The sequence below is a fragment of the Botrytis porri genome (assembly GCF_014898465.1).
Source record: "Botrytis porri strain MUCL 3234 chromosome Unknown BPOR_007, whole genome shotgun sequence".
Lineage (NCBI taxonomy): Eukaryota > Fungi > Ascomycota > Leotiomycetes > Helotiales > Sclerotiniaceae > Botrytis > Botrytis porri.
In genome coordinates, this window is record NW_024066081.1 from 2,265,533 (window position 1) to 2,280,355 (window position 14,823).

Sequence of the window (14,823 nt, forward strand, 5' to 3'; positions counted from 1 at the left end):
ATCTCCAAATATCATTGCGTAGATGTTGCGTAGACATTGCGTATACGGCGAAGATCTTCAAGTTGGTAAACTATAGAATTAGGTGAGATGTTCTCTGAAATTTTCGAAAGTTTTGCTTCCTGAGAAGACTATACTGAACGTTCTCGATGACAAGTGAAATTAACGGTTTTTCGTCAATAAAGTACGAGCTAACCGCGCTTACATGAGCCAAAACTTAGCTTCCATGTTGCCAAAATCCCCGAGAAGTGCAACCTAAGATGCTAAGATGGAACTTCATACTAACGAAAATATGCAGCTCGCATCAGTGTACGCCTATTAGCGCCACTACTTTGAAAAATCTCATTTTGATATCCATTCTGGAAGATATCACAAGCATCGGTTAGCTTCAATGTTATCGACATCAAGGGTTTCTAATCAGGTACAAATTTCGATATTTCGCAATGCACACCCCAAGCCTTTCCACTGCATTATTGAAAATACCACCTATCAAATGCTATTGAGTTTTGGCTTAATGGAGCTCATGAAAGAGTTTACTTTGTGTGGGAGGGGGTGACAACCTCGTCTGCAATTGCGAGATGCGACCTTCTCCCTTCGACGTACAGACGTGGAGACGAAAGATGAGGATATCGTCGTAGTATCCGAGGTTCTACTCATCTTCACAAGGAAAGAAATGAAAATTGGTAGTTTATCGGTGATAGTTAAGCAGACAAGTAGCATCTAGTCGACTACATAAAGAGTGTGAATGATGGCGTTGTCTTCAGTTTCCAAATCAACCAGCTCTTTCTCTCTTCTCCCGAGTCTTGTCGAAACCCCCTTATATTCATGATGAAGAACTCATTCTTTAGTTCAATGGCAAAGTTTGCCTCACTTTCTTTAGCTGTGGCATTGCCAACAGCAGAAGTTATCCCATCCGCTCTTGAAGCACGTCAAAGTTGTGCCAATATTGCAACAACCAGGAGTTATTGGGGACAGTATTAGGCATCTACAAATACTTACACTACTGTACCACAAACAGGTGTGACTAGAGGGGTAAGATTGACAACTTGAACCTTCTTCCCTCAGGGATCATAGCTCATTGTAATGTGTAGTACTGGCTGGTCGTCCAGAACACAACTCTCAGTGCTGATGGAGTTGCTTGCCCGACTCTTAACTTCGATGGTACCACCCCGGGACCTCAAATCACGGCAGACTGGGGTGATAATGTTATCGTCCACGCTACGAATAAACTCACTGACAACGGAACATCGATTCACTGGCATGGTATCAGACAGTTGAACAACGCTCAGTATGACGGAGTTCCAGGTAAAAATGGCCATATTCCATTCTAAATCATAAAATAACAATCTCCGCAGGTATCACACAATGCCCAATTGCTCCTGGGGATACTCTCACATACAAGTTTTACGCAGGCAACTATGGTAGCTCCTGGTATCACTCCCATTTTATTCTTCAATATGGTGATGGATTCTTCGGCCCACTCGTTATTAACGGCCCTGCAACCGCCAACTACGATGTTGATCTTGGTATGCTGTTTTGGAATTACTGGAATCACGTACCTGTTCAATCACTCTGGGACAAAGCCAAGACTGGAGCACCACCAACACTCTTGACTGGTCTTATGAACGGCATCAACACATATAATGGAGCTGGTAAAAAGTTTCAAACTACTTTTAAATCAGGCATGAAGTACCGCATCAGAGTGGTCAGCACAGCTGTCGACGGCCATTTCCAATTTTCTACCGATGGCCACAGCTTCCAAGTCATAGCAATGGACTTTGTACCGATTGTTCAAGGCACCGGAGTCTATACCGCTACCACCGCACTCAATCTCGTGAACCCACCCCGTCGCGACGTGATGACACTTCCCAACGGCGGACATCTAGTCATCGCTTTCCAAATCGATAACCCTGGTTCTTGGCTCATGCACTGCCATGTCGCATGGCACGCATCTGAGGGTCTAGCTTTACAAGTTGTCGAGAGCGAGGGTAAAATTCTACCGACGATTGGAACGGCTGGTGTGTCTACCTTCCAAGACACGTGTGCAGCTTGGAATGCTTGGACTCCTACTGAACCTTTCCCACAAGATGACTCTGGAATTTAAGTTTTCCTTCTGGAAATGAAGGATTTTGTGGCGCGGGGCTTGTGGATGGTGGATGGTGGAGGGCTATGGAGGGGCAGCGGATGAACTTCAATCCATGCAAAGTTGATATGGATTTTTCTTGATACAGAAGGCGGGGATTGGTGAGGTAATATACGAACACTCTCCAGGATTCCTACTTCGATGCATTTTGCAGTACAATGCTATTTGATGGTTCACTTTTCTTCTTATTTCTTTCTCCGCTGAAGGACCTTTTGATTTGTGGGTTTTGAGGTCGCACGATTCGTGTGTTGACTTCCATTTGAGATTGGGCTATCGGTAATGAGTACCGTGATTGTATGTAGTTCAGTTCTTGATTTGTGGATAGTTATTACTATGTTCGGAAAGTTGTTCTTGTGTTGTATTGTGAATGAAGTCGGATCACCGACCTCTGACCCCATGCATCCTGTATTACTCTTAACTATTCCATCCAACTACACATAAGATATTTGTTCTTTCGATGCTTGTCATATTGCCCGTTCTTGGTGCTCTCGAAATGCAAACCCATCAGGTCTAACAAATCCAAGATTGTTTCAAAACCTTCACGCTGGCTTGATGTTTGCTGTATCAGAGACCCCCTCACGAACATATGCATACCGTGATTAAATCATGAACGAAACGTCATAGTTTGTGATATTATGGTGCTACAGGCGGGAGATCTACAGATCAATCCTAAGAAGGCTGGTGAAGTCATGTGACGATTTTGGAGCGCCGATGATCACATACCTTAACAATCAGTGGCACAATTCGCATAGGCAACACCGGGCCAGCTTCATTAGATATTGCAAGTCTCCTCACACTCTCGGCCGAGAGGAGAAATATCCAAGACTATCATACCATTTATATATCTATTCATCGTCCACTGATCTGCTATCCCTCGCCTAAAGACAATTCGCTTATGGATAGATAGCTACCTAAGTAGGTATCTTCGCTCCCTCGCTTCTACTGAGAATTGATTAACCATGTATGGTAAAGACGGTATGTTCAATTAGGAAAGCAAATTGTAAAACAAATTAAAGGATATCATCATTTAGCATTTATAGTGAGATCCCAGTCTAAACCAATTTTATCGTATAGAACTAGCTTTTACCGCAACGATTAAAGCATTTTGTTTCTGTCGGACACTTTCGCTAGTCATATCTAGATATAAGTAAGTTCATTGTAGACAAACTGGCCTATATCAAGATCTGCCAGTATTGTGAGGGAGTCGATTATTGGCCGGACTTATTTTGGAGGTTTCCTTCTGGCTCGAAACTTTAATCGAGGAGGGCTTGCTGGGAAAGAAAGGTGTTCCATGAAGTATTGATCAGTATCTATTAACGGAGTGGAAAATGCCTGGAACTAATTATGATTTAGGTCTTGTTGATGTATCGACGTTGCTCTGACTGGGGGGGTTGAAGCTGACTGAGCTATCACTACTGCAAAGATCTCCTAGACCTGTGTGTCAAGCTTGCTGGTAAAATGAGTAACTGCTTAGATATCCCCCATGATCAATCCTCTGCCCTCTGAGCAAGATGGATTGGTTTGAAATCCTGCAATGAAATAACTTAATAGGTGAAGACAGCGCACACTGGACCGGAAACTTATGATTCGAATCTGAAAAATGTTCTTCGCAAAGGCATCTGAGAAGCAGCTTTGTATATGATGACTGATCTTTATCGAATGCCCTCATTGTACTCTAGATATTGGCCTTGGCATTGACATCTTATACGCCTGAGTTGATATCAGCCTATCATTTGGCTTTAGATGGTCTAATGAAACTAGCTCACCACAAAGTATGAGGAATATCCAGTGCTTATACCACTGGCGAGTCAAGGGGAGGCTCAAGTACTTGTGCCAAATGATACCTTCTACTTAACCTCTAATATTAAAAATTCCTTGATACAAGTGGATCGGAGATAGGTGTCTAAACATGTGTGTCTAGATGCGCTTATCTGTAATATGAATCTCAGATATAAATGTACTAGAAACGAATATCTAAACATGTCTATTCAAACATGGTTACGTAGAAGTCAATCGGCAGAATTGAATGACTAAATAGGACTCTTTATTTAAAGAGAATAATAAGTATTTATAAGAATATTTAGATGAATGATACACACATATCGTATAAATTCCATAATCAATCTTAAGCTTTCATCTGATAGATAACAACGATTCTCTTAACACAACTCTAAGCGCTCAGCGGCTACCAATCATAGCACTTAAGTTGGTTATGCACTGGTATTTTGTGATTACGCTAAACTCTTTATAGTACCAAGATGCTTATGTAATCCCTCCTAAATCGATCAGAATCAATGATACACAACACTCAATACATCTCGCACCACAACTGACATTCTGGTTCGCACTTCAATGCCAATAAACAATTTCCGCAATTCAATCAATTAAATTTTAATCCTTGTATCAAATCTCATTTTCAAATACTTCCCCGAAAATCTCAGCAACCACGTTGTCCAATACGCAAGGAGCCATCGACGGTCCGTCCGTTGGGCTAGATAATATTACAGAAGGAGAGCACGAATTGAAGTTGGAGGAAGAGCTAGATCGTACTCAATCACCACCCCCTAGATACCCTAATTCAGAGCCATCGCATTCTACGCCTTCTTCACCACGACCCCCACCCTTTTCTTCCCTTTATACTTCAACTGCCGAAGCTGTCGAGGCTTACAAGGTTGCCGTCACTGAAGCAGGCGCATCTCTATCTACATCTCCTGCTGCTCCGGAATACGTACTTGTCGCGTCCGATCAAAATCGACAACCTCACGAAGCTTCTACTTCCTCAAGAGACGTCGAGGCGGAAACAAAAGCTGCACTACCGCAGGACACTAAAGGCGAATCCTCAAAGAAAGACGAAGAAAGCGAACCACCACCTGCATATTCGGAAGGTTCAAGTCCACTCGACGGATTCACATATCTGATGGCGGCCGCTGGAGGAGCTGCGAGTATTATTACTCAAGTGCAGCAAGGTGCAGCACCTATAAACACTCTCGGAGGTAGGGTTTGATTATCATCAATTGTTGGATGAATCAATTATTGACGATCTCTAGATGTCGGCGCAGATGAGAATATCACCATGGACCTTCGGTAGGCTATACATAAAATATATAAATCAATTGTCCGCATCTACTAATCTCATAATTTAGGGGCACTCGCTTTACGTTGTCTCGAGATGAGCTCTTAACACTTCCTGAATTCGTCCTCCTATCTCTCTTTCCCAATGGTTTACTACCGGATGGCCATTTAAGTACTTACCACGAAGGGGATGCTTTCCAGGTTGATGTCCGTGATACTCTATTATTTATTCGCAATATACTGTCAAATTTAGACATGCATATAGCTGACCTTTTCTCTCAGTACGATCCTGCATCCTTACAATACATGCTTGAATTCTTTCGCAACGTGGCGCAAACCATTCCATCGGGTTCGAACTCACCGGGACCAGACGCAGACGCTATACCAATTGAGCCAATGGCAGGATCCGCTAGGGAAATGTTACAGGATAGAGCCGGCATAATTGTTTTGAGGGAAGACTTGGACTTCTATGCAATTCCACCGAGACCTGATATCGAACAACCGGAGATGATAGAGGTGAAGAGAGCGGCTGGGAAGGCATTGTTGAAACAAGATGGTATATTTTCTGGATTAAGAAGAAGTGAAGAAACAGGTACCACGGAACAACATTTGATTGAGATGTTGACTGCTGGGTATGTTTATTCTTGATAAGAATGCCTATAGACTTTCAACTAATACAGAAATAGAGGTTTCAACCATGACGATCATTGGGGTCACCGAGCAGGAGAACCAAACAAGGCTGTCATATGCAGTCTCGCATTAGCTCGCCTCCGAACTGACATCCGTGGCAACGAGATGGGTAGTAATGCTGTAGGTATGGCACAAAAGCTTCTGCTTTTCTGGAGAAAACCTGCAAGAAGATGTTGGTGGGAAGGTGTCGAACTGGAGAACGTAGAAGGCGTGGAGGGAAAATTAAAGGTGTGGATTCGAAGAGTGTGGACGTTGGAGATGAGTGTTATCGGCTTACGTTGATAACATCTTTCTCAAAATAATTTCCTTTGTTTTCATACCCTACAATTTGTGTTTTTTCATCCAGGGAGTATATTCAGTTTGGTTTCAGCAACATACATCCACTAGGCAATATTTAGTGGACAAAATATGAATGACCGGCGGTAATTCAGAAGGCCGTTGTCAAATAATGTGTTTGGCTGCCGAACTTTTATAGTTTCCTGTTGCTTTGCAGCATTATCTTTTTCCTTATAGCGATGCAGGTGTTCGATTCATTGGGGAAAAGGGCAACTTGTGTATGGAATTAGCATAATTGTTTTCCATCTTACGATTTGGCATTGGTTTCATTAGTTGTTTGCTGGTTGTGGCCCTTGTGGATGAAAATTGGTTGAGTAAATCTTGCATAAAAAAGATTACTAGTCGCATTGGAGGACGAACGGGATGGATGTGATCTAAGTAGTAGAGGGCGGAGTGTTTTTGAGGAAGGAGGAGAGGGAAGAAAACTGTACACGAATGGAGCAGGTTGGTTGCAGTGAATCCGTAATATAAAAAAATGATACCTATTTAGTCGCAGTGCGAGCAGGTACAAATGCGTCTACTTCTCTCTTCACATCACTGGCTGCACATTTATGATCTGTTGATTTGCTTTATACCATCACTAGTGTCTCAATTTCACATCATGGGATTCAAAACTTCAATCGTCACAAGGAGGGATGGCATCAATCTCATGCATTTCCGCTGACAGTTTTAGGCGAAGTGAGATGTTGTGTCAACGCGTTATCCTAAGTTCAACCATTTTCTAATCCTGAGAAGCTCGGAAATCCAGAAGATTCTTGGGATAACGAGGAAACCTTTCAATCGGAAAAATCTAGATGTATTCTACTGTCCTATTTATTCGTCTATCATGCAATTGCAACAGTCACGCGCCACCTTTCATTCGCATACTTCCAGCCATCTGGGAAGTCTCATCATTTCAAAAGACAAATTGAATCGCTTATGTTCGATACACCTACATTACAAGACTAATCGAGAGCTGCTTCCACTTTCCAAGCTTAGGCAATCAATTTGTTGTTCGCTTTCCTTTTGGTTTGGCATTTACAGAGTAGTGAAGGGGTTTGATTAGTGACCTTTCTCTCCGGAACGACAAGTGTAGATTGAATTGCCTGTTTCCACAGGGTTTCAAACGGCGATACTTCATATTTTCGAGAAAGGGGTTTGGAATAGTGGATTTAACCATTTGGAGGAGATCGGTGCCTGAATACTTAATATCATACTCTTCAATATCTCATTCCGGATTTGATGATCAAAGTATACTTCGACCTTTGGATTTTCGCTGCATCACAATATATTTTCAATGATAACATAGTCGTCAAGGTCTAGCTAGATTAGGTGTGCCGTCCATTTTACCTCTCATTTTCTGAGATTGTGGCGTGATATCACTCGATTGTTTCCTGGTGTGGTTCTACCTTCTCCATGACCCAATTCGCAATTTCAAGTGTGCTTCATCGTTTAATGGCCTTCGAGTTGTTGTATCGAAGAGTCACCGGAGTCATAACCGGCAGCGGTAACGAGGAAAACTCGAAGATCGCGAGTGAAGGTAATCCTCTCAGCATCGAGAGCCAGATGAGTTCGATGTATGATGTGAGATTACCATAGGCTTTATTGGCATTGAAGAAAAATCGTAGCTAAGTAAAGTTGTATCATTTATGAGGGGTCAAGCAAGTATGCCATTTCTATTTAACTTTAGCATTATGTTTCTGCTGAGCTAACTGCTATGGTGGGAGAGATTGTGAGTGAGGTGGTAGATATGCAAATGTAGATTGTGTAAAACTACATATTCGAAGCCGTTGGGAACTTATCTTCTCCATTTGACTAGACATTGATGTTCACTGTTGAATCGATGCCCGAGCAAATCTCCCATGTCAAGCATTTTGCTCATTGTCACCTTTTTCTCGACTCTCAAAATTGATACTTTTCATGCTCCAGATATCACAACTCCGGTTCCTTTTTCAAGATCATTCATTCCGCTCTTCTCGTGCGCTCTCTTCTATATCCACCTTGTTAACCACAACTCAAGTTTCCTCCGTAGCATCACTATCTACGAAAGATCTACTAAATACATCCAACGCCGCAACTACAGACTCACAAATCACCATGGAAATACGAAGGCCTCTATTCCATCTACCAGAAATATTAGTATCTAACCTGCAGCCGCGCACTAACATCAAGTCTCAGATTCCATTTTAACCACGGTGAGGGATTCTGCGATTAGGCTAACTTCTCAGATGAGAAGCTCGTCGGAGGTGGTGAGGTTGTAGGGAGTGGACTCGGAAGTGATAGGGCGAGGGTGAAGGATCTTGTTGATAATATCCCGTGCATAAAGAATCAGCTTTAGTGTCTCTATCGAAAGCTATACCGCGAGATAAGAGGGGTTGTTTGTGTGTGCTTAGAGTGTGTGGTAGAATCGTCGCTGGCCGCTTTGAAAATTATCGGTTTGAGGGTTTCTTGGATGATGGTGGTGTGGATGTGGAGGTGCCGTACTGTTTCCACAGTGATCTGGTTTGTGCTTTCTACTGTACTGATAGCTGCTGTGTAGTTACGTGTATATATTTCTTAATGAAGCATGCGGAGTTTTACTATCATTGCTTAGAGTTCTTCTATGGTTATGCTATAAGTACGATCTTATATTGGAGCACTACATCTTCACCCCAAACACATTTGTAGCAGAAGAGAATCCGTATAGAACTGTAGAACTGAAAACAATGATCTTTATTGGGTTTGCAAACAGGCACTTCCTCCATCGATCCATTCTACACGTGCAATACCCGCTCCTTGTTGGAAAATCAAGGGCGCTCTATTCGTATCGAAGATCATAGTACGGGGTGTCGTGAGATTTTCAGAGACCGATTGAGTTGAGCGCCCTGTGGCGATGGATGGAGTCGGATGTGCTGGTTTTAGTATGCTTGGACAAGTACCTAGGACTGGAGCAATCACGTTTCCTACGAGGGGAGGAGGGCGAGCCAATGTATCAGAGCTCTATGGTGAGAATTAAAATGGGCTTATGTCATTTGGAGATGGAGTATCAAATTAGAGTTTCAGTTTACAAGAAATGCATAGCGATACACACAGTCTCTTGATATTGAAAATAGAATTGGCGGTGTGCATTATATTGGTAGTATGAGACTTCTCACAATTACATATGTAATATCTTACATCGTCACAACAGAATGTAATAAATGGGATTCGAACCACAATGCATATACCGGTATGCTTATTAGAGACAGACAGACTTGAAACTACCACATTTTCAATATTGATGTGTATCTTCTGAACTCGATTGACTTTCAAAAGGACATACATATCCTGAATTTAACAAATTGAATTTCGAACATCTTTAAACTCGTTCACAGTTTGAAATAACTCTTCACCATGCGCTCATGGAATTATTCGATAATACCCATTCAACTGTGAATAGGCAAGGGAAATCCATGAATATAATAATATCATGGCAATCTCAATATCCGATGCCTTAATCATCGACATCTCGATCTTCATCTACACCGCCATCTCTTTATCTTGCACCGAGCCTCGAGAAACCATCCCTCGACAAATCCAAAGTCAAACCGAAACAACCGCCAGTAGTTAGCAGCCCCGTCTGAATTCTCTAGTAGCAGCACGTCAAAGCGAGAGAGAAAATTTCCCCGAAAAATTAATCAAGACACAGCCACTACCTAAAGACACTAGCTACCGGTCGCTCCCATCCGTGCACAAAACATTCTCGAACTTTCAGCCTCCCCATAAACTGTGTAATCACAATTTAGACATGGGCAATTTCACTGCAAGGAACCTCCTGCCTGTGACCTCGCAGACAGATGCAATGACGACGTTTTCACCGCCGACACAATTTCCGCAGAGATGACAAAGGAGATTTGGCATATCTAACTACCGTACTCTACATGCGCGTCAAGTGGTCTAGTCCAAGCCACGCGAATTGAACATGCGGTGTTTGGAATGCCATGTTTGCGCGAGAACTAGATTGTGAGAGAGAACAGAGTATTGGGGGTATGGAACACGAAGTGTATATTTCGTGGGTTGGGATTTCTCCGAGAGGATTCTCTGGCTGCAGATTGGTGACGTCTTGAAGGGTTTGGGGCCCGGAGAGTTAGATTTACCTGGTAACTGTAACGAGTGTTGCCCGAAGAGCCCGCAGGGGGAGTGGATGTTAGAACTCCCGGATTTGGGTACGAGAAGGATGGAAGAGCTGATTGGGGGCTTGTGAGACGTGGGACTGAGCTGAAGTAGATGGGGTTGATGGTTTGAGGGAGGGAAAAGATGTTGATGAGTAGAAGGCTGTCTATCTAATTGGGTTCAGAAAATTACAGCAAGAGAAACAAATAAAGATAGAAACCAGGAGATGGAACAATCTTCCCATGGATCGTAAAGATCGTTCTCTGCAACAAATTGAAGGGAGTGAAGTATAGATATAGACAGTAGTAGTAGTAGTAAATTCTTAATCGACTCCGTCTATCTATAGCTACGCTAAGCTACGCTGACTAGATATAGATATAGATATATCTACCTTTTTTTTGTAAAAATCACCTTGTAACCTTTCTTTCACCTTTCATTTCCATTACATGCCTGTGCATCCCATCAATCTCACAGTCCATGATCCAGGGAAACAAAATGTGAACATGTCCGAAAAATACAAAATGGTGGTAACATAGCAACCAAGCATAACATTGCCAAACCGCGGACGAAAGGTCCTCTGTCAAATCCAAAGCAGTCGCACGTGGTAAACAATCATGTGATGATAACACAACATTGCACAAAATACATCGGTACATACGGTGTAGGTATGAAGGTATCTTAGTGCTGTCTGTCTGTCTATCTGTGTGTGCCCGGTTGCCAAGGTAAAAAGCCCACTTCCGTTTAGACTTCCTGAATCCCGGCATGGCCGATATTTGCTGTGTCTCTTGTAAGTTGTGAAGGATCATTTTTAGGTTTGATTGGATGTGGAGTTGTTTGAGGAGGCTGCTCCAAAATCTTTGGAAATGCGACTCTTCAGCTGATATCAAGTTCCACGGGTAGGTATATGTAAGCATATCTTTTCTGGTCGGACGATGCGATTTAGCAAATCATAATTATCGATTGGAGAAGAGATAAATTGTCCATTTCATGAAGTTGAAGGAGCGATATAAATCAAGTCTTTGCTAATTGACTAGCTAATCTTCATTCATTGTCTTGGTCTTCCTTTCCTTTCCTTCAATCTCCCTCGTTTATTTGATTCGTTTACACTCCTTACAACGGGTCGGCGGTAAAATAATCTATTCTCGCAATCCGGCAGAGTCGAGAGTCTCGACCCTCTCCAATGTTTGACACGTTGATGAATGGTAATTTTATTCTTCTCTTCTACCTTGAATGATTGACCTTTCCCATGACAACGGTGGAGTACAGTGTACATGTTCCCATTTTCCTTTCCCCAGAATGCAATATGTTTTCTCTTTGGAGGATGGGGCCTCGCGACCAATCACCATCTCGCAGAGTCCATAAATGGGCGGAAACTAATGATTCTTCGAATGCAAGGGAGAGGAGACAGGTACCTTGGTAGATGCAGATGCATATCGCCCTCTTATTATTAGAATAATATGACGCAATTCGCAAATCCTGATTGGTTTCGTGAAGCTGCACGAACTCTCATACTGCATGCGTAATCTGAGGTATTGGTTGGATTTCAAAGGGAGAGAGAGAAAGATACCTTGGAGAGAGGAAATTGCAGAGGCGGTGATGGATGCAGCGAGTTTGTTTGCGTCGGGACAATATGGTTAGTTTGGCCTTTGAGTACAGTACAGATAGACGGCACGATATTGAAATTCATAACGGCGATATACGATTTCATGATATGAGTAATTATTGTCTCATCTGAAATGTTCGGATGGGAATGTAGATGCATAGGTATACGGTATAGTTCTACGATGACCGGTTCGAATGAGAGCGCCGTAAGATGAGTAGTATATACAAGAGACAAGTTCATTCATCGCGCATAGCATATCCAAATTCCCTTGGACACGAATCTAACGCGTCGGCTACTTCAGATCGCGATCTCACTCTCTCATGCTCTCATGTATGTAGAACTAAATTTCGGATTCGGATATCACAGCAAAATCTGTAAAATGTGAAAAGTGACCAAGGAAGAAAATACCACAAATTTAGTCTGTTTACCTGGTCATCCCAGATGCAAGGTAAATCTGTACATAGTATGTCGCCGAAGCCCGTGTCTCATTGCGTACGATCCATGGTTCTTGAAATCTAGGTACCGCGAGAAAAATATACGGTAGCGATAATAATAGGTACGCTTCGTACCAAAGCAGTTGTGGGAAGAGGGGTTGCATATGCAGCTGCGGATAACCTCATGTGTGCGGTGCGTGCATGGAGGATAGCGATAATGTTCCCACGAAAGCTGGAATGGGAATTTTAGAATGTTGTGTCTCTGGAGGAAATCTAGCCATCGGAGTCTCTCCCTCCACTAAAGAATCCACACTGTCAAACAGGAACAGGAATAACCAGTTCGCAGTTCCGATGGAGCTTCTGAAAAATTCCCGTGGCGTACGGAGTTTGCTGCCGGTAGCAAAGGATGATGGATGTATGTAGGTGTGAGTTGTCAAGTGTCTAATTCCGGGAGGGGAAGATCTGGGAAGGGGTAGACCTAGCTCGGCGGCAAAAAATATACAAGGGGAGCTTTTTTGGGGGAATGTACCTAGGGACCTGGGAACTTTTCTGATATGTGAGGAACCGTTTTCAGTACCTTCCCTGGTGCTTGCTGTACGTACAGATCTTCAAGGCTCGGATTTTCATTCTTTCATTTATAGATGGTGATGAAGATGAAGATGAAGATGGATGCGCATTGCGCCGGACAGCAACTCGGTCACGAAAATCGTAGGAATGAATACCATGTTGGGAGGAAGAAGCGGGCAGTGGGCTGTAAGAAAATGTCTCGCTATTGTGGAAGAACCTGGGCGATGATCTAAGCCGTCCTTGTTTGCTCTCATATTATGTGTTATTTCATATTATGTATTATTTACTTTTTTACGTTACATCTTCTTTTCGCTTCACTTATCTCCGCTGGAACGCGTAGAAGGCCAGAAAGACAATGAAAAGCTTCCCTTCCATGATCTATCACTTCTCATGTTATCAAAGCGTCTCCATTATAAAACCAAGATATTGTTTTGTACATCGCGAAGCGGATCAATCAAAATCGATCAGCTGAAAAGCCCGGCGCATCGTATTTCATACATGTCCAGGTAGGCTGCTCTAATTGTTACCGATCAGGGAACGAAATCTTGGTTCGAAAGATGGCGACATGCAAGCAGGGACAGGGTTGGTGAGAAAGCTGTACCGCAATAGATCTTATACATTCCTTGATTGGACAGTCACACACGCGAGTCTATCAACAATGACGGGGAAGATGCTTTGTGATGGTACGGAGGAGAGAATCCTCCAATGTAATGCGATGCAAGTAAGGAAGAAAGCAAAGCAAAGCAAAGCGGAAGTAAGAGCAAGGAAACACGGTCCAGTGGGCATACACGATATCTATCGCGCATTAAACAGAATTGTATCATGGCCATGGCATTTTCACATACCTATTACCATAGAGGTAGTACTTTTAACATTCGGAGTTGACGCCGATAGCATCTTTTTTTCTTTCGCCTCCCCCTCATTGCTCAATGCTTTCCCATGATGATCATAACCCCTCGCCAAAAGAGGGGTTGGGGTTTTGTTTACCTTGAAGCCCGAGCGTACCTACCAAAAGCAACTAAATGATTAGTTTGTGCATCGTAACCCGTTCGATGTATAGCATCCAGCCATCCAGCCATTCGCAATCGTTGAATTGAGCCATCCTAGAACCCCTGGTGTGGCGGCTCTGAGCCTTTCTGAAAATGTAACCCATATTACTACAAGAACCATTGTCTTCGGATGATGCTTACTTTTTCCATCTCAGCCCTGTTGGCAGCAGATACTTTGTTATTATGGTATTGTCATCCTTTCATTGAGAAATCAATAATAAATTCTCCTTGACTGAATTATTCCAAAAGCGCTCTGCCGGATTTTCATATTAGAAAGCTCATAAGATGGCTGCATAATGTTACCGTAGTGTTCGTCGGCATTTGAAACAAGCATACTGTACTATCTATCAATCACGTCTTTTTCCATGTTCCCCCGCGAAACTTATGATTGCACAGAGGAGATACGGAATGGACGGTGGTATGAAGACTTCGGATGACGACCAGCTAACCATAAAGATATAGTATACCGAAGCTGACCGCAGTATTACGGATTGCAACACCATCATAACTCTATATGATCTTGGCGGGAAGATCTTTATGTTTGTGATCAGATATAATAAACATGTGTGATTTATTCCTATCTCCAAAGAAGAGGAGGGGAAAGAAACGAATGCATTGTATATTGGATGTGGTCTCACAATATTCTCGTTGACTCGTGAACCAGATCTATACCCATGATATCCCGATAATCCCAGAATATCCCTCGCTTGTTTCAGGATGTAAACATTGTCGAAAATTAAAAGGCGGAGATCATGTTTCTTCCTGTCACAAGTAGACGACGACTGACACTGGCCCGCATGTGTGTGTGTTGTGAGAAATTTT

General features: G+C 42.8%; 2 protein-coding genes across 2 annotated transcripts; both read left to right on the plus strand.

Moving 5' to 3' along the window:
- Positions 1-825: 825 nt before the first annotated feature.
- Positions 826-2,101, plus strand: EAF01_006016 (uncharacterized protein; the record flags this gene model as incomplete). The annotated part of the gene is made up of 4 exons (XM_038914270.1): positions 826-958; positions 1,016-1,029; positions 1,089-1,302; positions 1,353-2,101. 4 exons carry the CDS (start codon positions 826-828, stop codon positions 2,099-2,101), a joined length of 1,110 nt encoding a protein of 369 aa, XP_038770719.1.
- A 998-nt stretch (positions 2,102-3,099) lies between these two features.
- On the plus strand, positions 3,100-6,772 carry EAF01_006017 (uncharacterized protein; the record flags this gene model as incomplete). Its single annotated transcript, XM_038914271.1, has 6 exons — positions 3,100-3,115; positions 4,582-5,133; positions 5,188-5,224; positions 5,284-5,419; positions 5,495-5,844; positions 5,899-6,772. The coding sequence occupies 6 exons, from the start codon at positions 3,100-3,102 to the stop codon at positions 6,182-6,184; spliced, it is 1,377 nt and encodes a 458-aa protein (XP_038770720.1). The 3' UTR covers positions 6,185-6,772.
- Positions 6,773-14,823: the final 8,051 nt, after the last annotated feature.